Raw genomic sequence first — 26,160 nt, 5'->3', positions numbered from 1 at the left:
TCCTACTTGCATTTCTCCAAATGCAATCAAAATTTGCTTCAATGACAAAGCATTTTGGCCAAAAAGATCAAACTCATCAAGGGCTCTTTAAACTTTGTTCTCCAAATGTAATTCAATAAGTGTCGGTGAAAGAAACATCTTGGATGACAATGCCGAATAATTCATCTCATTGAGGGGCCTTCAAACTTACAACTTGCAATTGAATTGCAAGCTACTGCCAGCAAATCAAGCTCATTGTGGGCCCATCATAAGGGTCTAAGAGAACCCTTTATTCCAAGCATACACAAATCACTTTAAGGTAATGCTTAAGTGGAAGTTTTGCAAAATAAATTATATTTTTGTTTAGATTTACACTATTTTCTTGCAAAATCTAAGGATAATTCTTTCATTTCACTTGCCAGCTCAATGCCATGTCGAGACACACTTTTCTCAAATGCTAGGCCAACACACTTGCATTTCAAAAACATAAGGCTAGTGAAGATGCTAGCAAATCAGGCTCGCCTTGCCCTTCACATGTGCATTTGAAAACACAAATCAGTAGGGGTTGGTGAAAATGCAAACAAGCCAAGCTCACCGACCCCTTCACACTTGCATTTGGAAACGCAATTCAATATGGGCTTGTGAAGACAACTGAAAAGAAATATCACCGTGGTCGATGAGGATGCACGCAAAACCAAGTGCTCCGGGCCCTTATTACTTGTGTTTGGAAACCTAATCCAAAATGGGTCAGTGAAGATGCGGGCAACATAAGCTCACTAGACTCTTCGCACTTGCATTTCCAAACACAATATAATACTCACTTGGGTTGTGTTGGTGAAGACGCATGCAAAACCAACCTCAGCTTGTCACTTGCATTTGGAAATGCAATACATTACTAGTAGGTGAAGAACAAGCAAACCAAGCTCACTAGACCCTTGGCACTTGCGTTTTGAAATGCAATCTAATATGGGTTGGTGAGGACTACGGGTGTATTGGATGGTTTTTTATTTATGAGACGGTGTGTAATGAAGCGGGGAATGCTATCAAAGCAGTCATGTCACAAGCAACACTACCATGACTAAGCTACCAATGATAAAGATTTACTTGCCCCGTATAGAGAAGTTGTTGATGCAAGTCCAATTGTGTGCAAACATCTGCCACGGGTGCTAATCACATGCAACACATATTCAATGTAGAAGAACACATGTAAGAAACCTCTCCAGCTTTTGGCAACATTGATGATATTATAAGGTGGGGGATGTGTCAGGCAAAACTGACCTGACATTATCAGAATGTGCAGCTTGGGTAGATGATCACCCTCTTTGAAAAGGCTTGCAAATCTCATGCAGTTTGGGAAGCCTGCTCCTGCAAGGGACAAGGTTGTCATTAATGGCTTTGGAGATGTCAAAGGTATGTGTGTGGAAGGGTGCATGATTTTTATTCCTTCCATTTTTTGTTTTGAAAATTTGTACTTCGAGAATCTTTTGGGGTCCGAGGGCTATGCAACTTTTTTCCACTATTAGAAGTTGTAAAACTTCCACTCTTGGGTTGTATTTATTCGATCAGCTGGATCTAACTGTGCAAAAATTGTGTCTCTTTGATGATGTCATTGTCTGATATTACTGATTGAGTTGGCTTTTTGGTTTTTCTTGAAGCCATCTTTTTGAAGGAGGAAGATGTTGGCACACGTACAATATCAAGAGCATTGATGACCCAAGGACCTTGAACAAGGTGCTCTACATAAACCACCCCAAAAATATTCTAACAGTAAATGAGGCTGTGGCCTTGTGGGAGATAAATAGTGGAAACACCTTGGAGAAGGAATATGTGAGTGAGGAAGACGATCGAATCGATAAAGAGTAAGTGTTTGTAGCTGAGTTTGTTTATGTGTATAGCGTCCTTATGCATTAGAAAAACACCCTCAAACTCACACTCAATATAGTTGTTATCTTGCCACAAGTATTGCATTTCACTCTTACAAATCATCTTGTTCATGAATGGTCATAAAAATATGCACATACACACACATCCATTTGGCAATGAAAACTATGCTCATGAGGCAGCCAATACCCATCTCAACGTGGTATGCACATGATTAATAATTGGGACGAAGACTTTGAGTCCCCCAAGTGGTCGGCTTTAGATTCTGCAGGTTATCGTTTCCACCTTCAACTCGGGCATCACCTTGCTGTCTTCTCTTCGATTGGCTGGTGTCCATGATGACAGGCTCTTGCTCAGGGCCATTAATTGACTCGATCACCTGGTGGGCATGGCCACATTGGCTCACCTGGAGCTACACCAATGGCTGCAACATGATGCCATGCTGTACCTTCTCCACAACTTCCTTTTGTTCTGGGCCTGAGACAATGGGCACACCCCATTTTTCAACGCAAAGAGAGAGAGAGAGAGAGAGAGAGAGAGAGAGAGAGAGAGAGAGAGAGAGAGAGAGAGAGAGAGAGAGAGAGAGAGAGAGAGAGAGAGAGAGAGAGAGAGAGAGAGAGAGAGAGAGACGCTAGCCTTTCTTTGCCAGGTTTCCTTCCTTTGCCCTGCTCTCGCTTGCTATTTACTCCCTAATGCCTTCCATGCCAAATGGCAATGACTGCGTCCGTTAATGTGTGTGTATGTGTGTGTGTGTGTGTGTGTGTGTGTGTGTGTGTGTGTGTGTGTGTGTGTGTGACAGAGAGAGAGAGAGAGAGAGAGAGAGAGAGAGAGAGAGAGAGAGAGAGAGAGAGAGAGAGAGAGAGAGAGAGAGAGAGAGAGAGAGATGCCCATCTATTCTTGTGTGGCACAAGTATGGAGGTCCATGGAGGGTGTGAATCTCATCGAGGGTAGGCTCAGATCAAAGTCGACGTTTCGTATCTCTAAACTCTCTTGAAGAAAAGAGAGAAAATCTCAAACGGGGACCCTCTTCCTGTTGTCACGTGGAAATTTTTAGAGATGGCTCTCTCCATAATTATAGTTAGATGGCTAGATACATGGGCAAGCATGTGGGATTAAGCATGGTCAAATCCAATCATAACGATATTGAAAGAAGATTACTATGTGTTTGTTGTTGGCTGAACTGTATGCCAATTGTAGGGTACTTTGGAAAGCAGTAAAATCTATTGGTGGATTCTGATTCAAAATGAGCTCCCATGGAAGAGGATAGTGGAGAAGAATATGGGCCATTTTCAACAAAGCACAATGTCATGAAGCCACTTGCCGATTTTGAGTGCATTTAGCATCTCAAGTTCCCCCCACTGCAATCGCTTTTTGCTAATATGATAAATCTAGTCACTTAGATTTGGTAGATGAGGGATGTGTATTTGGATACCATAGCAAAAAATATGGTATTTTATCAAACATAGGATAGACTACTTGAATGGTTGACCTTTTGGATGTGCAAGGCTTTTTGACAAAGGCAATCATGCTAATGCCGCCTTCTGATGATCCTCAATTTTGATTTGTTCCTCTAGGTGCTTACAAGAAGGCAAAAATATGATTAAAATTTATGTAGCTATTGGCATGTAGAAGAAGGCAAAATCATGAGCTACATCTAAGAATAGAAGTTGCTTAGAAAGTAGCTAGGATGTGGATATGGGGTTGATGCAAGGGAAAATGTTCATAAGTTGGTTGGGGATACCTAGCATCCACAAAATATAATATTCTACAAAGGCAAAATTTTCCTTGCAAGAATATTCCCCAAAATTTTATTAGGACTTCCAATACCTTTCTCTTGACTCCAAAAATGTTTTGCCTTGTCAGGGAGTTATTTGTGAGATCATCAATACACATAAAGAGAAAGATATACACACCACAAAGAACATGTCTGTATGTGGGACTTTCCTTGGTGCTAACTAATCATTCTAAAAAATTATGAACCATAAAACAATGGTAAAAGACTCAAACCAAGCATTATGAAAGCTCAAAGAACTTATGTACAAAAGGCAATAAGAAGGGTGCTTATTCTTAAGGTTATGATGATGTAAGGCCTTCATTTTATTCATGTTTTCTTGATAGGGGAATGATAAAGTTTTGGTTGGTATGCAACTCTCCATAGTATATTATCTTCATGGAGTTATGCTTGAGAATTTTTCAAAATAGGGTAAATTGAAATTTCTAGCTTGATGACATGATAATTTGGTGCTGCTTCTACCTTTAATTTTGTGGTGCCATTGTGTTGCTTTGTAACTATAATGGCTTCTTGATATTGTTATTATTTAGCCTTATCGTGTTCTTTTTAACCTTTGACCTCGCTCGCTTTTAGCTACTCATTCTCTACTCGTTAAATGATATCACTCTGATATAGGGGAGATACACTAATACATAGTTAAATGTGAAAATTAAGGAGCTAAAAAGAACTAGACGATGATGCTCAACAATATAACCACATCTATGCATTGTAGATTGCTTGATTGGAATGACTAGTGATGCCTAAATACCACAAGTAAGCCAACACACCACTTCAATACTTGATTTCACATCTCAGCATGTTAAGGTCTATCAATGAGCAGTTATGAAACATATTACAAGCTTATTGATCTATGAAATTACCTTTAATTCAAGAAACTTGTCAAATCTATCAAAAAATTCTTTAAAACTCTGCTTTGCTTTGCTTTGCTTCCCATTTCTTAACCACCATTTTCCCCTCTTCCACAATGTATTTGCTTATACATACAACCTCTAGCGTTACTAGGAATTTTAGTGGATTCTCATTGATGTCACATTGGAACTCTCAATAAGCAAATACCAACATTAGGAAAAATATGAACCATCTAAAGGCTCTTTTAGATTAAGGTTAATTAGAGGCCAGTCAATAAGTCAATAGGAAGAGGGTGGTGGACACACTCTATATCCTAAAAAACATTGGGGGCAAGGTAGCCTCACCCAAATTAAATGTAGGGGCCATAGTTGGGACCTTCCTTCCTCCCTAATTTTGGCCCAAATTTAAAAATACCTCAAAGATTTAAAATTTGGCAACTTTTCAAATTCATCTTTTTCCTTTTTACCCTAGGGGACTCTAGGGGGTGGTGCAAACACCCTTTGCTATGGAAACATCATCAACCACTCCAATGGATGCTTTGCACGACTTCAATAAGACCTTTTGGTCATGCATAGGTCAATGCATGAGTGTGTTGTGTGAAAGGCTGGGTTTTCCTTGGACTCTACTCTAGGCCCCCTTAAGGCCAAGCTTTTGCCAATGATTATGAAGAGCACTTGCATTCTCACAAAAGTGATGGAGTGGATAAAACTTCACCTCCAGTTCCTAATGACTCATATGGTGAATGCAAGATGGGAACCACATAACATGTGTTGTGGCAACAACTGGTGAGAAGGTTGACTTCATCTTCTTGGCTCAAACCACTGCATGCCTCCTAAGTAAAATTTCTAGGCCATCTATAGCATAAATGTGAGTGGGCAGTGTGAAGTAGATATGTAAAAATAAGGGAAGAACACAATCCACCTTGTGGATGTCACTCATTTCTTGCATGCACCACCCATGTGGGAAAGTGTTTTAATGGATGTGAATATGTGCTTGCATTCTCTTGCACCCATGGGTGTCTCTTTCAATTGCATGATGGTGTGGCCAAGCTTTGAAAGTTTGGCATCTTCTTGTGCACTTATTGTTGGAAACTTGCAACCTCTCACTCTAAAGAGGAAATTTATTCTTTTAAAGCCAATGTGATGTGTTGAAGTGCCTAACACAACATTGCAAAGCATCACTTCCATCGATTGATAACCACATGCAATAACCTAGCAAACCTCCCTCTCCTTTGCCAATATACTACACAAATGTAGAAAGGATATTAAATGATGGATGTAAGAAACTTGAAGTGTCATACGAGTACAAATAGTTATCCATCCAAAGGTCAAAATTAGTCTCTTCACTAGCGTGATGATCATTGCTTACCGACAATTCTGGCCTTTGATCATCTACCCAACAACCATGACCGCCTAACAATGTGCAAACCGCTCTGAAGGTAAGCTCTTTGTTAGAATATCAGTAAGATTGTCACTGGAGTGAACCTTGGAAAGCTTCAATTTCTTGTCCTTGAGCACCTTGTGAATGAAGTAATACTTCACATCCACATGATTTGTCTTTGAATGAAACACTCGATTCTTGCCAATTGTATAGCAGTTTGGCTATCATACTATAACACATGCATCTCAACACTGATTCCTAAGTTTCCTACTAGATGACCAAGCCACATAGCTTCCTTGCAAGCTTTTGAAGGTGCAACATATTCAACCTCTATAGTAAACAATTTAATGCAACCTTGCAAACAAGATTGCCATGAAACTACACCTCTGATGCAACATCTTGTACTATAGGAGGATGTTGGCCTTGTTGTCCAACATTAGGCATTCTGTCCCTATTGTAAACAACCCCATCTTCATTGAAGATAACTCTCCTTACCCCCGCTATATGCATATGTTTTTGATGCATCTTCTCTTCATTGTGTACACATCATCGCTCCAAAATTTACTTTTAGCTTCTCGATATCGCAATATCCCATCTTGTAGGATTGCTATAGCCAAGAAATATGCATTTCTTTGACTTGGGAGCCAACTTGTTCTGAAATCCTTTGGAACATGGAAATATGCTTCACAACCAAAGACTTTAAGATGCTTGTAAGAAGGTGGCTTGCCATACCAAATCTCTTTAGGTACCTTCTCATCTAAAGCCTTCTTGGGAGATCTATTAAAAAGATGGACAAATGTAGCTACCACTTGTGTCCAAAATCCATTAGGCAACTCTACATTAGACAACATGCTACGTAGCTTCTCTTGTATGGTACGATTCATCCTATCAACAATACCATTTTGTGGAGGGTTATATGGAGTATTCAACTCTCTTTTAATGCGTTTGAAATCACAAAAAAATTGAAAGGCTTTACTAACATACTCACCACCATTTTTTGACCTTAAGCACTTGAATTTCTTGCTAGGTTGATTCTCAACTAATGTCATAAACTTCTAAAATTTTGAAAGAACTTCATATCCTTCATCCTAAGATAATATACCCACACTTTCCTTGAAGTGTCATCTATGAATGTAATGAACCCCCCAAAGATATGTTAGGCATAGGCCCACACACATCACTATATGCACTAACTCTAGCAACTCACCTTTCTAAGTGCTACCTCTTTTGTCTCGTCATTGTGTTTGTTTACCATAAATATGATCCTCACAAACCAAGAAGTTTGAGAAATTAAAGCCAAGAACATAACCAAAATGAGAAAAGACTCTTTCATTTCCTTTTGAGACATATGTCCTAACTGGCGATGCCACAAAGAAATACTTGGCTATTGGGTATCTTCCAAAAAACTATCACCAAATGTGTACTAATAGCCTGCATCATCCAAAGTACAATGAACCCCCCACAAATATGTTAGCCCCCCACACACATCACTATATGCACTAACTCTAGTAGCTCACCTTTGTGAGTGCTACCTCTTTTGTCTGGTGACCGTGTCTGTTTACCGTAAAGACGATGCTCACAAACCAAGAAGTTTTAGAAATTAAATCCAGAACCGGAAAATATTTTCATTTCCTTTTGAGAAATAGTTTCTAATTGGAAATTCAAAAAGAAATACTTGGCTACTGGGTTACACTACTTACATGGCTTTTAACACTAGATACATGTAGCATATACAAAGTTTGAGACTTTGAACCATGTGCTACCACTAAAGAACCTTTGGTGATCTTCCACAAACTATCACCAAATGTGTAATAATAGCATGCATCATCTAAAGTTAGGCATAGGCCCACACACATCACTATATGCACTAACTCTAGCAGCTCACCTTTCTGAGTGCTACCTCTTTTTTCTGGTGACCATGTTTGTTTACCATAAAGACGATGCTCACAAACCAAGAAGCTTGAGAAATGAAATCCAAGAACATAATCAAAATGAGAAAAGATTTTCATTTCTTTTAAGACATATTTCCTAATTGGCAATGCCACAAAGAAATACTTGGCTACTGGGTTACACTTTTTACCTAGTTTTTAAAATTGGATACATGTAGCATATACAAAGTTCTAGACTTTGAATCATGTGCTACCACTTAAAAACCTTTGGTGATCTTCCACGAACTATCACCAAATGTGTAGTAATAGCTTGCATCATCCAATTGTCTAGTACTAATCAAGCTCTTGGTAAGCTTTGACACATGTCTCACATTCTTTAGCATGAATGAAGAGCCATTTTGAAACTTTAGCTACACATCACCGACACCAACTATGTCGCAAGGAAAATCATTTCCAAGATGAACATGACCTTTATGGACTGCACTATATGTACTGAACCACTCCCTATGAGGAGTCACATGAAAAGATGCACCTGAGTCTTATAAGTATCGTCATCAGTGGAAACCAAGAATATAGAATCCATGATGGATATGAGATAATTATCTCCATCAAAATCTGCAACACAAACACTATTGATCTCTTCAATCTTCAACAAATTTCTTTAGTTTTGTTTTTCTTACTTCTTGTCTTTAACTTTCCACTTTTGATTATCTTTCTTCATGTAGCCCTTTTTGTGACAATAATAACAATCAAATTTATTTGGCCACGTGATTTGCTATAAGATTTTTCTTTCTCATTTTTCCTGCCCTTTTCCTATGATCTAGAATGATCAAAGAGAGCATTGCTACTACCACGAGAAGCATCAAGATTCTTCCTTTTAACCTCTTCACTAATCAAACTACCCTCAACAACACATGTTAAACCATCAATAAGTGTTGAGTTATGGCTATGCAAAAAGCATCCCAACTTTTTGGCAATGTAACTAGCAAAAATATTCCTTTGATAGAATTCTCAAAATTGACTCAATGCACATAAAATTGACTGAAAACCGTGTTGAGCTCATTGAGATGCTTGCACATGGATGTGCCATCATCCATCTTCGTATCAACCAACTTTTTCTGCCAATAAACCTGCGACAATGCACTTTGCTTCACATATAGCTCACATAAATTTTTCCATAGCTCATTACTAGTCTTTTCCTTGTTTACGTTGAAGTACACATTCTTTGGCAAAGTTAGCATGACGGTGGACTTGGAAGCTCATCCAACTCTTGCTAGTCATACTCATCCATATCCTCAAGCTTTATCCCCTTCATCTTTATGAATTGGATCTGGTTTTTTTGCACTAAAACATTGTAAACCCGTTCCTTCTAAAATGCGAGAAGTTAGTTCCATCTAACTTCTTATTGTCGAGCAAAGAGTTCTGTGATGATGGAGCCATCACTAAACAAAAAGTGGTAGATCTACTGAACTAAACAAGATAATAGAAAACTTGAATTTTTTTCAGTAGAGTCTCCGCTGCAAAAATGACTTTTGAACCCAAAAAAAAAGTGTACAATGACTAAAATGCTGATAAAAATGGCAAGACTTGCAATATAGAATCTCAAAAACTATCACTATCACCGTGTCACTGTCTTCAACTCTAGAAGAATGTCTTTGACCGACATTGTATTACAATACCAAATCAGCCTTTTCAATTTTCTTATCATCCATGCATTCATTGGCTTTATCCTAATTTGTACAAAACTTGAGGAACACCATCTCCTCACTAGGATACACATGTCCCAAAGTCTCTACACTCCAAACCCTCACTCTAGACCCATCTATGAAAAAATGCTTATGAAGACAGAGCCAAACTTTTTAAGTGCCCAAAACTGAAGTTTATGAGTATCTATGCATAGCTTATGTAGCCACGATTCTAATGACTACTTGCACGTAGAAAACAGACATCGTTTGGTATACTTATAGTCACAAATAGCTCGTAGCTGTGCAAGTGCATTTGCTCCATCTCGTGTGGAATGCTTGGCATTGATGCGTAGCTCTTGCCGAGCCTATCACAATGGTGCATTTGATTCTCCACTGCGATGAGCGAGCAGGGAGTAGTGCCAGGATGAAGCTCATGCTCTCTTTCTTTGTCTCTCTCACACACCGTCAACGAAATCTTCAAAACTTGATTATGATAAAAGCTCTCTTTACAAAATGACCTATGTACCTTATATACTAAGGCTACCATAGGTTAAACCTAAAATAGAGTTCAAGGGGTAAAATGGCTTTGTATTTATAATTTGGAAGTGCCATTGCACCCCAGCTTTTGCAACTAGACTAGCTTTTCATTACAAATGATGTTTTTAACCATAATCCGTAGCATCTCTCATAAAAATAAGGCTTTGTTGAGTTATGTTGTACTGTTGACCCACGGGTCAACACTGCCGCCTGGCATGACCTGGTTGTCAATGTTGGTGCGGTCTTTGTTGTCGTTTTGCTGTCTTGTGCTCCACTGCTTGTACTTTTGTCAAACCACAACAAGAACTATGATCCATGAAAATCATAATTGATGACGACCTTTAGATCCTTTGCATCCGTGTCCCAAGCTGCAACATCTGTGATTATAGGGCTACTGTCAGATCTAAATTAAAAAAGGACTTAATCTTGCTTAGCTTGACTCTTATCATCATGGATAGAGAAAGTTCCATCCATCACTTGCGCCAGCAAATCTATCAATTCTGAGAATTTATACAACTTCTACAATCTGTAGAATTGAATGATTGGCTTTCAAATTTGAGCCAATGACAACTTTGTAAGGATTCTGTAGAAATTGTCTGGCTAGACCTACAATTTCTTTAGGCCAAGTTGCACTCCAATACCAAGTTTGTCTGTCAGCTGAATCTGGGAGATAATTTTTCTGATTTGAGGCTCAACACCCATGTTCAACATTTGATTTGCCTCATCAAGGACAAGGTATGTAACCCTATGAAGGTTGGTTTGTCTACCACTCGTGTTTGCTCTTCTTCGTTGGTGACTCCTTTGTTCCTGCATCAAGGTGATCAAAGTCGTATTTGCCTGCCACACTATTAGCTTTTGTGTAACGTGTAAATAATTATATTGCTTCTACTTGATACATGAATTAATTAAAGCCTGCCAAACCCCAATTAATTCCCCAAGTTAGTAACTTGCTTCAAAGGGGATTTATCCGATATCATTCGCGATAGATGATCATCTATGAGCTATCATATTCCATTTGTCTCCAGAGCTCATATACATGATGTACAGGGTATGTAGGTGGCTATCATGGCTTCAGATTCAAAAAATTGCATCTTTGGCTATGGTTTGAACTTCTCTTAAAAAAATAAAATAAAAAAAATCCTTAGCTTGTACTCCTGAAAAAGTTTGGCTTGATTTGGACTTGTATGTGGCACTTTTTTGATTTCAATCTCGAAAATGATTGATGGGCATCTCTGGCACCCTCTGGCTACCAAACACATGTAGAAACAATGATGATGACCAAAATTTGGCTTGATTTTTGGTTGCTCTTGCAGACATCTATCACAATTGATGAGACTGAACTGTCATTTTTGCCCCTTTTGTTCTTGTCAATACTGCCAGTCCCTTTTTGCCCCTTTTGTTCTTGTCAGTACTGTCAGTCCCTTTTGTTTGTTAGGATTCATTAAGTCATATTCTTTTCTTACCTCTAACATTATAGCCTTGTGCATTGGGATTTTGAGGCATACCTCGTGAAGTTTCATCATTTTCCTGCACCTTCTTTGCTTTGTACTGCTCATGCATCTCCTCAGTCTTTTCTTCATTTGGATTATGGGATTTTTCATTTTTCTTCCTTTTTTTTAATAAAAAGAAAATCTAAAAAATAACAAAATAAAACCAAAACTCAACTCAACAAAAAGCAAAAATCATTTGAACTGAATTCTAAATGCTATATACACTGTACACATGTCCCTAAGGACTCATATATGGCGTTTGTCCCTGTACTTCTCCTGTAACGCTATTATGAGGGCATAGACTCTAAATTTTGTCAAAAAATCATTACAATCAAACACAAAAATTTAACACAACTCACAAAACATTGCCCTCTAATATTCATAATATTAGGTCTGCATTTAGAATGCCTCCCCCCCTCCTATTTGGAGTCCTCCTAGAAGATAGGGTATCGCTAAGGGTATGTGATGTGCTTGGCAATTAAAAATTGTGCCTATGCAGGCCTTGTAATGTAGCTCTATTATGCATACACAATCAATGCATGGATAAAATTTATGCTGTACAAGATGTGGGTATAAGCAATTTGCTTTTTGGCATTTGCTGGCGAGGCTCCCTATTCTAAGCAATGTGATGATCTTTGAAGCTCCTGTGTCATTTTCTTGATTAAAGGTCTTAGAGAAATTTGGTGATCTCTTATAAATGTACAGTAATCGTAGGAAGAATTGAAAGAATTCAAGTGGTAGTGCGTTAATAGTTTTTTTGGTTTCCTTTAGGACCCACTTCTTTGTGATTACTAGCTATTTCGTTGATGCTGCTTGTTTGGGAACCCATACTTGTCCCTGCTTCGTTCATGTTTGAAAAGACGTCTTTGGGACCCGCCTTGTCTTTGTATGAGTCAACAACGGTCATTGCTTAAGTCCTTGTATGCTTGATTGAGCATGGGATTCAAACTTTGGGAGTTGATACTCTGTTTTGGAATCCAAATAAATTCATTACCTCTTTGTGCTTGAATCAACTTCTTTGGAACCAAAATCTGAGTTGCAAAAGCTTGCGACTTTGTGACTTTTGTAGATGTTCTTGCAGGTTTCAAATGTTTTGCTTTTGGTGTTGGATCTTGTGATTTTTCATCATCCATACCTGTTTTTAGCCAAGCTGGCTCTTTGGTATCCAGATTGGTCAAATTTTTTGGCTCTGACTTGTTGTTCTTTGCTTTAGTAGGCCTTCATTGTTCAGTGACTTGAGTTTTGGGGTAGGGGATGTCATAAGAATCATCACTATCGCTACTTTGCAAGGTTGCATTCTAGCACTTTCCCCTTGTGGTTTGGCTGGTTATGAAAAGTTACTAACTGTTTTCTCTTGGATTGCTGTTTTTGGGAGTATTTCTCTAGCCAATTGATTAGCACGTTGTTAGACCACTGACATGGCTGTCTTCTTCTTGGTTGAATCTTTTCTTCCTATATAGGAGCCACATATGAGGATGCTTGTTGCAGTTGCATTTCCATCGAAGATTTTGGAATCCACTTCTAACGCACTTTATTCTTGTAGCCGTGACATTGGTTCCTGGGTCTTTGATTTGGACAATCATAAAACCGTGCATTTGTTAAAGTTTTGTTCATGTCACCTGTTGGGTTGTCTGGATTTCCATTGTCAGCATCTTCTTAAAGCTCCAAGTGTTCTACAAAGTCATAGAACTCGTCTTCTTCTTTGTCTTTGTTTTCCTGGATCATACTCACTGCAAAATTAGAAATGACATCATAGCCATCTTTATCACAAAACTTCGTTGTTGGACCGTCTTGAATAGCACACACATCCAGAGTAGCCAAGATGTGTTCCCATTTGAGTGGCTCTAATGCTTCCTCTAGAAAGGGTTCTGGGATATGATACTTATCTTTGATTGCCCTTTCTAAATACACTCCTCTTGCTTTAAACTTCCACATTGGGAAGCTCCACACATCCACAGTTCTTTAGGCTTACCCATCCATGCTGGAAGTGCTGATCCTGCTATAGTAGCGGAATAAAACTCTTCTACAGAGGTTTTCATCACATCCTTGTAACTATGGTCCTTACGATTTATTCTTGTTGTGGTTTCCATACGTCTCAGCAGGTAGATATGGTCATAACCCCAGTCTTGGATCATTTTCAATTGTCGCATGAATGGTTTTCCTAGAAAGTTGTTCTTCTTGCCAAAGTCAACAATAGAAAAAGTATGCTCATATTCAATTCCACAAGAAGTAACAACTACTTTTTGTAGCAGTCCTATGCGCCTTTTTGTGTGTCCGTCTGCAAGCTACAGTTTCATTCTGGTAGCCCTCACTACTGGTTTTCCCCATTTTTTCCAGACCTCTTTTGTTGTGATGGAAACACCAGCTCCGTTGTCAAGGATTGCCATGGTTTGTACACCTTGGAATTCCATTGGAAGGGCTGTGTTCTCATCTTCTCCCTCATAATACTCTCCACCTTTATTTAATGGCACTGGCCTAGTGTTTAGCTAAGGCATTTCCAGCTCTTTGATCCCTTCCTCGATTTGAGTCATTGGTTTTTTAACACCAAATTTCTCTAGGAACTTTTCCATAGTAGTGCACATGTTTGGTCGTATTCTGAGCAACTCGGCTAACGTTATCATACAGGTGACTGCTGTCGACAAAATGTCTATCAACCCTTTTGAATCGATGACCTTGTTGAAAGATAGTCTCTGTGATGAGATTGCAATAAAGTTTGACTTGGCCTCGTACTCTCCCGTATAGGACGGCAGTGTTCTTAGTGAATGGGGTTGACTGTCCATAAATTGTATAGATCCTTTGTCTCCCCAATACGATTCCACTTCTAGATTCATTTGAGATCCAGTCTCAACTTCCTCTAATTGGTGGAAGAGACACTCCTCTTCCATAACCCATATGGTTTACTTGTCTGCTTATTTCACTTGCTTTATTGGACTCTCTAACTTGTTTCCACAATTCGTCAAGACCATCTATTTCTTTACAACTCTCAGGTATAGCTATGTGAAATTCCTCGAAAGAGTTATCCGTGGTATTCAACACTATCCTTGGCTCTGATGTCGGGTCCTTGAGCTTTGGTCCATGCTCGTGATTGGAACATGGATCTTTTTGTTCCTCGCTTGGTGGTATTACTGGTGTAGGTGGCACATGGATCACATCCTTAGGTTTATAACTGGTGGTTCTAGTAAAGATTGGGCTGTTTGAATCATTTTCTCGTACATTTCAAGCCTTTCCTTTTCTAGTTCCTCATATGGATATGTCATCCACCTGTGTTCTTTGGTTTGGTTATTTTTGATCCGTGTTACATAGGATTTTAGGAGGGTGTCTAATGGCTTATTAACCTTCTCGACCAACACCGATCCTTTTGAACTAGCACTTCTCGATTTCTCATCTATGGATGGTTCTTCTGGAGGTTGAGATGTCTGCATAAGAGAAGGTGAAACCCTCTCCTCATGTTGTCTTATCTTCTCTTTAGCTTGGGTAAGCTCCTCAGCTAGGTAATTTTTCTCTCGTTCCCTACGTGCTTTCATCCTAGCCTTTCTATCTTTCCAACTACTCGGTTTGCTCTTGGGTTTTTGACTGGGTGCATAGTCTTTGGTTCACCTGTCTCTAGACTCGCGTCGATTTCCATTTTCTTTGTCTCTGGGTTCTTATCAGCTTCCTTTTGAGCTTGCACTCTCGTAACTACTTGAACTAGTATGACATTTTTGTTCTCGATAGTTGAACGATTCCTGAGACATTCATTGTGATCTTTATGACTCGGTTTGGATTTTTTGGACAGTCGGGGATCAAGTGAATAACACCACAATCAAGACAATAGGCATTTACTTGAGTGATCTCCGTCTGAGGACATTGTTTGACCAAGTGGGTGTCACGGCTTTTGTGACACTCTGGTTGAAGAGCTTCTTCTTACATTTCCTCTTGGTTGTAAATAGGCTCTGATCTAGCTAAGCCTTTATTCACAATGAACCGCAATGTCCTTTCGTCCATCTCATACCTTCTTTCTTCATGTCAAAATGCAGAAGGTGGAAGTTGTATCGGCCTCACCACTCCATGTGTTTCTCTCATCTTCTGTCACTTTGAAGGGCAATACCCACTTTGGTTGGTATAGTACATCGTAGTTGGTACTAGTGCTTGTTTGTTAGATACTTCCATCATCAGAGTGTATCTCATGTCTACATGCATTCTAGCACTTGGCAGTGGAGGTTGTTGTCCTAAGACAGGATGTGGTCTTGAAACTCCTACAAGACCTGGCGTTATTAGATTTTCCTTTACCCTTATCCTCATCTTTGATTGCATGGGTCTTGTAAGGAATCCTAATTTTTAGCGATTAAAGCTAATGTTGTGTAGGGTTAAGGGAACAAGGGCATTCAAGAAGCTAGTTTTGCGTAGGCTTTCTATCCTTTGTTTTAGACACATGTAGGATGTGGACCTAGGAGGTTACGTCTCTCTTTAGCTTTTTGAAAGTGAAAGGAGTAAAGGGGTGTGGCCACATCATAAAAAACGTGGGTCACTAAGAGCCAAAATTTGACTTTTTTTAAAAATTATTTTTGACTTAAAACCTCCCCCAACAAACATATCCAAAAATCATTTTTGACCTTTTTTTAAACCTACTAGCACTGAAAGTCCATCTTTTTCAAAATCTTTTCCCAAAAAAAAAAACCTTTTTCTCTCCTTCTCCTACCTCCTCTCTCCCTCCTTGTCCCCTTCTCACCTCCTCCTCCTCAAAAAAAGAAAAAAACTTTTTTCTCCCTCTCCTCTCCCTCCCTGCCCCCTTCTCTCCTCCTCCTCCCCTCTCTCTCCCTCTCCCTTCCTGCCCCCTTCTCTCCTCCCATCTTCCTCCCTCTCCCTCCCCCTCTCTCTTTTCATCCTTTGCTTCCTCAAGCAACGACTACCTTGGTGCTTACGGACATCACAAATCGTGTGCCTTCACCACCATGTACTCCGTACACCAAAAGCATACATATTTGCTTGCCCATGGCGTTTGCACTGAAGGCCGTATGTGAGGTTGATTAAAGGTCATCACAGAAAAATCGTGCTACCGGCGGTGAATGAATATTGACATTTGGGTGGATGAACATTTATACCCTTATGATCCTATAAGTTGCTTCCATCCATCCTTTAATAGCCTTTTGACATTTCTTCAATATCTTAGGAGGGGAGAAGCAGGCTTGTTAGGCTATTGCAAGCGGTTGTGTATGGATGCATGTGCTTCTTTGCATTCGTGGATGCACGAATGTCAAGCTCTTGAGCTGAAGACAGTGGCATTACAAGAAAGTATTTCCTTTTTGGACAGGGAGGTTGAAACTCTCCAGCAAAATATGCAAGAAAAGATACCCACATTATGAAGCTTGCCAACACCATCACATATTTGAAAGAAACACCCCTTGATGCAAGGAAGCGCAAGCTCACATTTTCATCCATTAAAATCCTTGCACATTTGGGTGGAGCACGCAAACAACGAGTGACATCCACAAGGTGATTTGTTCTTCACTTGCAAGATACATTTTCACTTCACACTATTTGCTAACATTTATTTTATTGGTTGCTAGAAACTTCATCCAGGAGGCATGCAGTGGAACAAGCCAAGATGATCGAGTCAACCTTCTCACTAGTTGTCTCAATACCCATGATGTGATTTGTATCTTATAATCACCTAGGAGGAAGCACATTAGGGATGCAGACGCCAAGGACCTTATGCACAAATTGAGAAATGTGATTAGTAAAGATGACATGCAAGAAGCTTGTGATGAGGCTAGGATCAACACCAAAGCCTACCAGGCTGTTTTTTAACTCATAAAAGATACCCTCAAAGAGCGTGGCATTGTGGAAAACCTATTTTCTATTCCGTGGTCAACCTTGCAAAGAAGGCCACAAACGAAGATGTGTTCTCCCACATTGGGGCATACCTACACATTGAGGACACAATGCCAGCTTTGCTTTATGCTTCGTGCACACCAAAGGCAAGGGGAAAAGGTAGGAAACACTCCATAAGACCTTCAAAAAAGGGCTTTCCTTACACAATATGGAATAATATTTTTGTGGACCTTAGAAGGCTTCAACGAGCCATGCTTGGATTCTACGAGTTACCTGAAGAAAGTGACACACCATACTTATTTCTTTTGGTTGTGTTCTTCTTATCATAGGCTTTGAAGTCTAAGGTCTTGCCACTACTTATTTTGTAGTGCTTGGCACAAAGTTCATGTTTGTACTGAAACTCGATGAGTGTCAAATAGTGAAAGGCCAAAGGTTAGAGAGGTTAAGTGTCACTCTAATGAATGAAGCCCTTTTGCAAACCAAGCGAAGGGATTCAATCAAGCCATCTCTCACTCCGTCTTATTAGTGTGCAATCAGAGAAAGAAATTTGGTGGTTGGGTGCTATTGAGGTGCCCAAAGAGACCAATGGAGTACTTTCATGGATTTTTGAGAGAACTCCATGGATCACAAAAGTAATACACTCCGAATTTGTAGGTGAGAAGTTGGAGGTTGAGGGTTTTTGTAGCTTTGATGTGGAGTGGCACCTAGGTGGGGACTTGAAGACCATAAAGTGTTTGCTTGGCTGCAAACAAGGGGCTTCTTCTCTCTTGCCTTGTCCATTTTGCACTCGAGGGTATAAACCTAACAGACAAAAAGCACACAAGAACTCTGCAAAGGGCGGTTCAATGCTTCCATGGCAAGGGGATGGAGACAAAGGGTTGGACAATCTTGATGTTGGAGATGAAGGCAGCGAATGGGAAGTGTCTATTTTGAGATGTCCCGTGCTCAATGCCCCAGATTGTACACAAAAGGACCTGGCTCAGAATCCAATCTTTCCCTTTCCTCTATTGAATGTATATTTTTGTACATTACATACATTCATGCGCATTTTTGATAGGCTATTGAAGCTCCACATTGACTATGTTTTCACAATAAAGCCATTGGAAAAGTCCCAAGAAGCGATCGAAAGGGTGAAGGCACTCTTGAATTCCATTGGCTGTCATACTGGAAATGTGTCAATTGTTGCTACAAAGAACATAGGGAAGAGCCATGAAATTGCCCAACAAGTGTCAATGAGTGGACAAAAAGCCAGACACTCTTTGAAGAAAGTAATTGAAGGAAAGCCTGGTTGATATGATGCTCAAAATAGCTCCAACCACAAGGCAGGTAACCTTTGGGAACTTTGGAAGAAATTATGCAAAGCTACTACTGACAATGATTCAAATGGCAAGCTTGCAAACAAGTGCAAGCAAGTTTGGGCAACTTTTGATAAAATGGTCAAGCTTATGGGCCTTACCAACACAACAGAAGAACAATGCCAATCATTTGAAGAAGTCTTGGCAAATTTCACCAAGGTCTTCACCCTTTCTTGGGGTGAAAATAACATCACACATTACATGGTAAGCCATGCCATGTAGTGAACTTATTACAAGAGATTTTTTTCATTAAATAATGTGCATTTCTTTCTCATGTGAATAGCCTATCTTGTTTGCGCATGGTGCATTTTTTATGCACACATATGGTTCGCTTGAGATTTTTAGCACTCAAGGCATAGAGAAGTCCCATTATCAAGCAAGGGGGGTGTACTTTAAACATACTCGACATGGTGGTGATATGATGCAATCTAATTATTTGGAGGAGATGTTCAACTGGTTTTTGTGCACGCATTTACTCGTAAGCTCACAATGAAGCGTGCATGACAATCCAAGATTGCTAGGGAAGTACGAAAATTGAGTCATTAAGAGCACAACAACAAGTGGTGAATGTCGCAAGGCCTCGCTAAGCATGTTGCATGGAACCAATGCAAATTGCAACAAGGGTCAAGGTGGATTTTGCACGAGTGACTACACGTGAACGTAGGGTCCAACTCTTCTTTACATATTTTTTTAATAAAGTTTGGTGCACCTTTTTAAAAATAACAGTTTTTTGTAATTATTAGTGTGAACGAGCCCTTTCAAATTGGGCTCTTTTAAAATGGGCCCTTATAATTATTAGGTCCACTCATAAACCACTTATCTCTAGGCCTAAGTTTGGAGATGCGAGGCAACAATAGCGGAGGGATGCGAGGTGGTGGAGGATGAGACATGATCTCAAAAGACTTCGGACTCTTTTGCTTACCCTTTCGCGCCAGTGTGGGATGTGTAAGGGCCAAGAACATGTGCCTACATTCAACCAAACTCGCATGCTTTTTTGACGATGCAGTTGCTCCACTCTAATTGCAACATGTTTGCTTAGTTACCATTTTGTGAGTTGCAACCGACCTGATACTAGGTTTCCTAGGTCTATTAGGGTTCTTGACAGGCAGGAGAGACTGCAATTGCGTAGCACAAGGCTCAAAGCTCAAGCAAAAACGGGTTCAAATCCAAAAACCAGTCACTGTGTCACGTCAACTCCCTAGTTTGGACTCTGTACTTCGCACTGAGATAGAGTGCAACTTGAGTCTGAGGGCAGCGGTGTGCGCAAGAGAGAGAGAGAGAGAGAGAGAGAGAGAGAGAGAGAGAGAGAGAGAGAGAGAGCCAGTGTTCTGGAAAAATCATTTTTCCAAACATACAAAATTCCCTTTCATGAATTTTCCAAGAGGAAAATTTAGAAAATTAGGTTTATTTTTTGGGTTTTTATTTTCTCTATTTTGGGACAAAATTTCTCCTTTTCCCCTTACCTTCAACTAGCATTTTTGAAATTGAAAACAACACGATATTAAACTGAGACACATTTTTCTCGAACATTGGAGAGAACGCTCAAGAGTCGAGACTTGAGCGCAGTGTTTGGGAAAAATGTGTCCCCATCTTAATGTCGTGCCATTTTCCACCCTTGTAAAAAACCGCAAAATAGACCTAAATTTCTTAAATTTCCTCTTGGAAAATTCAAGGAAAGGAATTTTGTATGTTTGAAAAAATGATTTTCCCAAACACTGCTCGAGCGTCAAATTTCGGATTCTGAAGTTTCGCATTCTGAAGTTTAGCACTTTTAGTGTACATAGTACCTCCCCCTCCTATACATGTATGCTGCTCCTTAGACATTTGAAAACACAGCCTGGCCTGTTTGAAGATGAAGCGAGAATTTTCCAAATTGGGGGTGAAAACTTTCACATGCACTCTTAACACTTGAGCCATAGTTTGGTTGTTCAACCTTCCTATCCACATTGAAGCATGCTGTCTTTACAATCATAATGTCTAGCGACATAAGAGAACCGCATGAAAGGGGTGGTTTTGATCGCCAATAGGAAGATGGTCAGAGACTGTATTATGAAGTCTCAATAACCCTTGCTAAAGGAAGAGATAGAGAAACACGTGAAATGATAGGTGTATTAAACACATGAAATGATAGAGAAATACGTGAAATGATAGGTGTATTAAACCTAACGAAAGGAGGTTTCTAATAATTTTGAATTCATGTGCAACGTGCCTTCTCTTCTCTTCCTTGTGTGCAATAGTCTAACAATATTGTAATGTGGTTGTAATATTTTGAGGTTACTTTTGGAGGTTTAAAAAATAATCTGATGTACTTATTGTATAATTGGTGTTTTTTTCTCAACAAAAGCATCAATGAGGATAGGGGATACATGCATTTGTCTTCCTAACTCCTCGAGTGAACACTCACGTACACGTGCACGTCGACAAGTTGCACGACATTATCATCAGCAAGCTGTTGTACAACGCATTGCATACGTGCCATTCACCACAAATGGCCACGGTCATGGTAGGGGGTCCTCTCCATTTGTGGAGGGTTGTTTTCATGGTGATGTTACCATTCCTCAAGACTTGCCAACTGTCTTCCAAGATCATCGACAAAGACAACACACTGTTCATGTTTGGATGCAATAAGAAGATATTGTCGACAACGGGCAAGGCAACGAACCTCTAGTATACGAGAGTGACACCATCGACAATATGATGGCCACTTCTATCCTCTCATAGATGATCAAACTGAGGAGCGCACCCCGTATGTTCATGATAGCTCACGTGGAGGCATCGCTTGCATTCTACATACCTACCCATGTATAGCAGGAGTTCATTCTTCCATGCTGCCGTTGACACATGTGTCTTTACATACAGAATGTATGGGGACTGTGTCATCATGTTGTGAGTTTTGTGGTGCACGCCTCTGGCTGTGTGAGATGAAGGAAGTTGTGACACCATCCACTGGAAAATATTGTTGTAGGGGAGGGAAAGTTTCTCTCTTGCCTCTTGCAAGACCACCGGATAATTGGAGAGACTACTCAATAATAATGATGTTTCAAGTAGAACTTTCAAAAGGAACATCAGTAGTTACAATAGTGTGATGGCATTTGTATCTCTTGGGGCTAGCATTCAAAGACATTGACGGGTAGATCTGGTGCATATTGTTTTCGTATTCATGGTGGCATGTACCATCAAATTGGTTCTTTGATTCCGCATGGAGAAGGTACTCCAAAATTTTCACAGAAGTATGTGTACAATACTGAGCATGAGATTCAAAATCGCATGAATTCATTGGACGGTTTGGATTTTTCTACTCTTAATGAATTGACGATAATGATGCAATCATGTAATCCATATGCGGATGCCTTCTATAATGTTGGCAGAACGTTACATGATAGCCCTAGTATCGAGATCAAAATGATAATTTGTAAGAAAAGAAATACTTCTAGGCAGTATTTGATACCTGTTGGCATATGAGGTTGCTCGAATTATGCCAGGTCAAGGGGATCTACAAACAACTAGCCATCGAGACATTGTGATTCATTGTCGAGATGGAAGATTGCATACGATATCAAATCTACAAAGATCGTATATGCCACTTTTGTATGTTCTTCTCTTTCCTCGGGGAGAAGATGGATGGCATATTAGGGTACCTTATGATGCTGATGCGCGTGCTTCTTTGGATGCATTGATTAATCAAGAATGTGTCAGTCAAAGAGAGTACTATGCATATCAGCTACAAGTTCGTGCTGATAAAGAACTATGCTTGCTTCGTGGTGGTCGTTTACTTCAGCAGTTTACGATCGATGCATATTGTGCCATTGAGGATTGTCGCCTTTCGTGGGTTCATAACAATCAGCAAACATTGAGGACAGAGTTATACGCAGGCTTAGTTGACATGGTGCATTCATCTGAGAATGATGTTCTCCTTGGTCAATGTGTGGGTCGAAGAATTGTCTTGCCCTCATCTTTCACTGGTGGCCCTAGACACATGTACCAATTGTATCAAGATTCAATGGCAATTATGCATGCAAAGGGAAAGCCAGACCTGCTCATCATGTTCACATGCAACCCTAATTGGCAAGAAATAAACGAGTCATTGCTGTCGGGACAGGCTTCCACTGATCGACCAGACATAACAACCGGGGTTTTCTTTCAGAAACACTCCAGTATGATGAAGCACATATTGAAAGAAGACATTTTTGGGAAAGTGGTGGCTTACATGTCTGTTGTGGAGTTCCAAAAGAGGGGCTTGCCACATTCTCACACCCTGCTAATTCTAGATCCTCGATGTAAGCCTCAATCAACATTTGACTACGATAAGATGGTTTGTGCAGAGTTGCCCGATAAGAATCTATTTCCGTTGTTGCATCATATCATTGTCAACTGTAAGATTCATGGTCCATGTGGTGAGTTCAACACTTCATCTCCTTGCATGTTTGACGAATGATGTATTATAAGATATCCACGACCATTCTATGAGCAAACAATCGTGGATAACAATGGTTATCCCATTTATGTGCGACATAACAATGGCTCCACTGCCAAGGTTAGGGGTTCCACTATTAATAATCGATGGGTGGTGCCATATAATCCTATATTATCGACACTTTTAATGCACATATAAATGCTGAGATATGCTCCACAATTTCAACTGTAAAGTATGTCTACAAGTACATCTACAAGGGGCGTGATAGGGCAACTATAAGATTTCATACGTCGGTGCAAGCTGTTGAAAGGGAGAATGTTGACAAGATAGATATGTATATGGATGGCCGTTATGTATCTGCATCTGAGGCTTGCTAGAGGATTTTTGATTGTCCTTTACATAGTGATGCACCAGATGTACAGAGATTGAGCGTGCATGTTTCGGCTGGTCAAACTCTGTCATAAAATCTAATATCTAACCAACCTAAATGATTTTCTCATATCAAAGTGATCAGTTAATGTGGGAGAATAAATGGGAACAAGGGTTAAGATATAGATGTGCTTATAGATCTATTTCAACACGGGGTCAATGGTAAAGGGGTCCAAATGAGAAATGGTCTATCAAAGAGCAAGGCCAATCAATGGAGCAAAAGACCTTAGGGTTGGTTTCATTAAAGGCTCCAAAGGTAAGTGTTAAAATCCTTAAGACATAGTCTTTTAAACTTTAGTCAATTAAGGTCCAAGCAGGCAAGGGGGCAGCTTGCTTAAGCAAGGGCTGCGCTTAAGCAACGGGCCTGCCTCCTTACCAAGTTCAAAGAACTTGCTACAAAGAAGGGGGCGAGCCCTACAAAGGAGGGATGTGAGTAGTATGTATGCACCTCACCAAGGGCCCATACTCTCATGAGAGGAAAGGGGCCACATGTCAGGTGTAGAGGTACAATGCTCAAGCAGGCAAGGGTTGTGCTTAAGCAAGGGGGGTGCTAGCTTAACCTCACAAGTGGGAAAGAAAGAAATTTTTCAAGAGACTACACAACTTGCCCTGAAGGGAGCCAAGCTCTCATTGGCTAGAGGGCTACATGGCCCAATGAGCTTCAAGGGAAGCCTAGGAAAGGGGATCGACCAAGCTACCTCTCTCCGTCTCTCTCTATCTCTCTCATTTTTGAACATCCCATGAGCCATGTCTCTCTCTCTCTCTCATTCTTCTCTTGACACACTCTTGTGAAACAAGAACTCCATTTCCTTCTCCAAGCTTGAGAAGTTGAGTGCTTACTACAAGAAGCTCTTGGCTATGGATGCAAATCCACACAAGAGAATGTTTATGCTTGCTTATCAATCTCTCTAATCTCCATTATCACTATGCTAAGCTATGCTACAAGAGCTATGAGTGATTATGTGCAAGGGGGTATTGCTTTCTCGTAGAGATACTACTACTTTTCTCTTCTTCCTCACTCCCTGCGAGCTCTCCTCACCTTTCATGGTGTTTGAGGTCTTGGGATTGAGGTTGGCATTTTTCAATTTCATGCTAATCATGTTTATTGTTGTTGTTATGCTAATGCTTGGTAGTGAAGCTTGCCATCTTCACCTCATCAAGAAGGTCTCAAGGAACACAATCAGTTGTATTGTAAACAAGACTTCCGTTATGGAAGAATCTATAATACAAATGGCTATTGGAGGGGGGACCGGCTCCAACTAATCCAGTCCTCTATTGGTGTCAATTACTCTATACTCTCACTCTCTTTTACAAGTATTGTTCATGCCATGTTAATGAAGTAATGAATGTGTTAGTGTTGCTCTCTCTCCATCCAAGCACTTTCTTTCTTACTCTACATCGACACACAAAGGAATGCTCAAGGAAATGCTCAATATGTTATTCATTTTCCGCTCCAACTCAAGTTAAAAGGCTAATTACATTACATTGGAATCACAACATTTGGTTTCTCTTTTCTTACTTAAGAAGAGAGGTCCTTAAGTAGCCTATAAATGGTTGATGTTGTTAATTATATTAGGGTAAGTGGAACTGGGATCTATTATCGGTTTTGTTGAGCCCACTATGTGGGATATGGTGCACACCTCGGGAGCTTTAGACTTAATAATGGAGTCTTTTTAGACTTGCCTACGGCTTTACCATTATTGAGCCATAAGAAGTCTGAAAGGAGCTATCCCTGGGCAACTCTGCTATGTTAGACCTACTCCTCTACTCTCTATAATTAACCACTCCGAGCCGTGGGTGTTTGAATTGCCAAAGCATACACTAATTACTTACATAAATTTTGTTAACATGGTTGACAATAATCAAGAGAGTAGAATGAACATTGATAGCTTTGATTTTGCACATGAATGTGCTAATGATGATGCTCCCATGTTTGTGAATTATCTCGTCACTAGGTTGAAGCAAGCTATGGGCAACCTTGCTTTGCAAGCCGAAGTTACTCAACAACTTTGTGCTTATGGAATTTCCCTTCCTCTCCAAGAGGAGAGAGAGCTTAGGAGGCCTCTTGAAGAGACCCCCAAAAGAGGACTCTCTCCCATACGAGAGGAGGAATCCAAAGAGCAAGAAAGCAATGAAAATTTAAGTTCCTTTGAAGATGTGGTTCCACAAAGACAACAGTCTAGACGATCACCCACTCCTCTCAAGAGGAAAAGATCAACACACAGTCCTTCTCCTCGTCATTCAAAAAGAGAAGAGAGGAAACAAAGGAAGAAAAGGGCTAGGAAGAGGTCACCCTCTTCTCCTTCTTCTTCACCTTCCTCCTCTTCCGATGAAAGCTATGGCTATCCTCCTAGAGAATACAAGAGGGGAGGAAATCGCAAATCATTCCCTGCATGGCGAAGGTCACAAAAGCTAAAGAAGTTCAAGGAGGGGGGAAAGAGTATCTCTTCTCTCACCTATGATGGCACATTTGGTGCTACCAACAAAGTGTTGGCCTTCATCCAGCAATTTGATGCGGCCTTTGGAGATGAGGGCTTTACGGATTCCTCCAAGCTACGGCATGTAGCTATGCACTTTCAAAAATCATATCGTCAATGGTGGGCTAGCCTTTGTGGAAAGTGCGAAGCCCCAAAGACAGGAGGATAGCCATACCTTTCATCAGAAGAGGA

At 40.1% G+C, this 26,160-nt stretch overlaps 1 protein-coding gene across 1 annotated transcript; it reads left to right on the top strand.

Annotated features, from left to right (window-relative positions):
• Positions 1-22,225: 22,225 nt before the first annotated feature.
• LOC147429966 (uncharacterized) lies at positions 22,226-23,083 on the top strand. Its single transcript, XM_086495079.1, has one exon. It carries the CDS (start codon positions 22,226-22,228, stop codon positions 23,081-23,083), a length of 858 nt encoding a protein of 285 aa, XP_086351205.1.
• The last annotated feature ends 3,077 nt before the right edge of the window (positions 23,084-26,160 follow it).

This window comes from Adiantum capillus-veneris, chromosome 22 (genome assembly GCF_014529385.1).
Source record: "Adiantum capillus-veneris isolate H3 chromosome 22, ASM1452938v2, whole genome shotgun sequence".
Classification (NCBI taxonomy): Eukaryota; Viridiplantae; Streptophyta; class Polypodiopsida; order Polypodiales; family Pteridaceae; genus Adiantum; species Adiantum capillus-veneris.
This window is presented reverse-complemented; position numbering and strand designations above follow the sequence as displayed.

Excerpts from the sequence above, each read along its gene's own strand:
- LOC147429966 (XM_086495079.1), top strand. The coding sequence starts at position 22,226 with ATGCCACTTTTGTATGTTCTTCTCTTTCCTCGGGGAGAAGATGGATGG.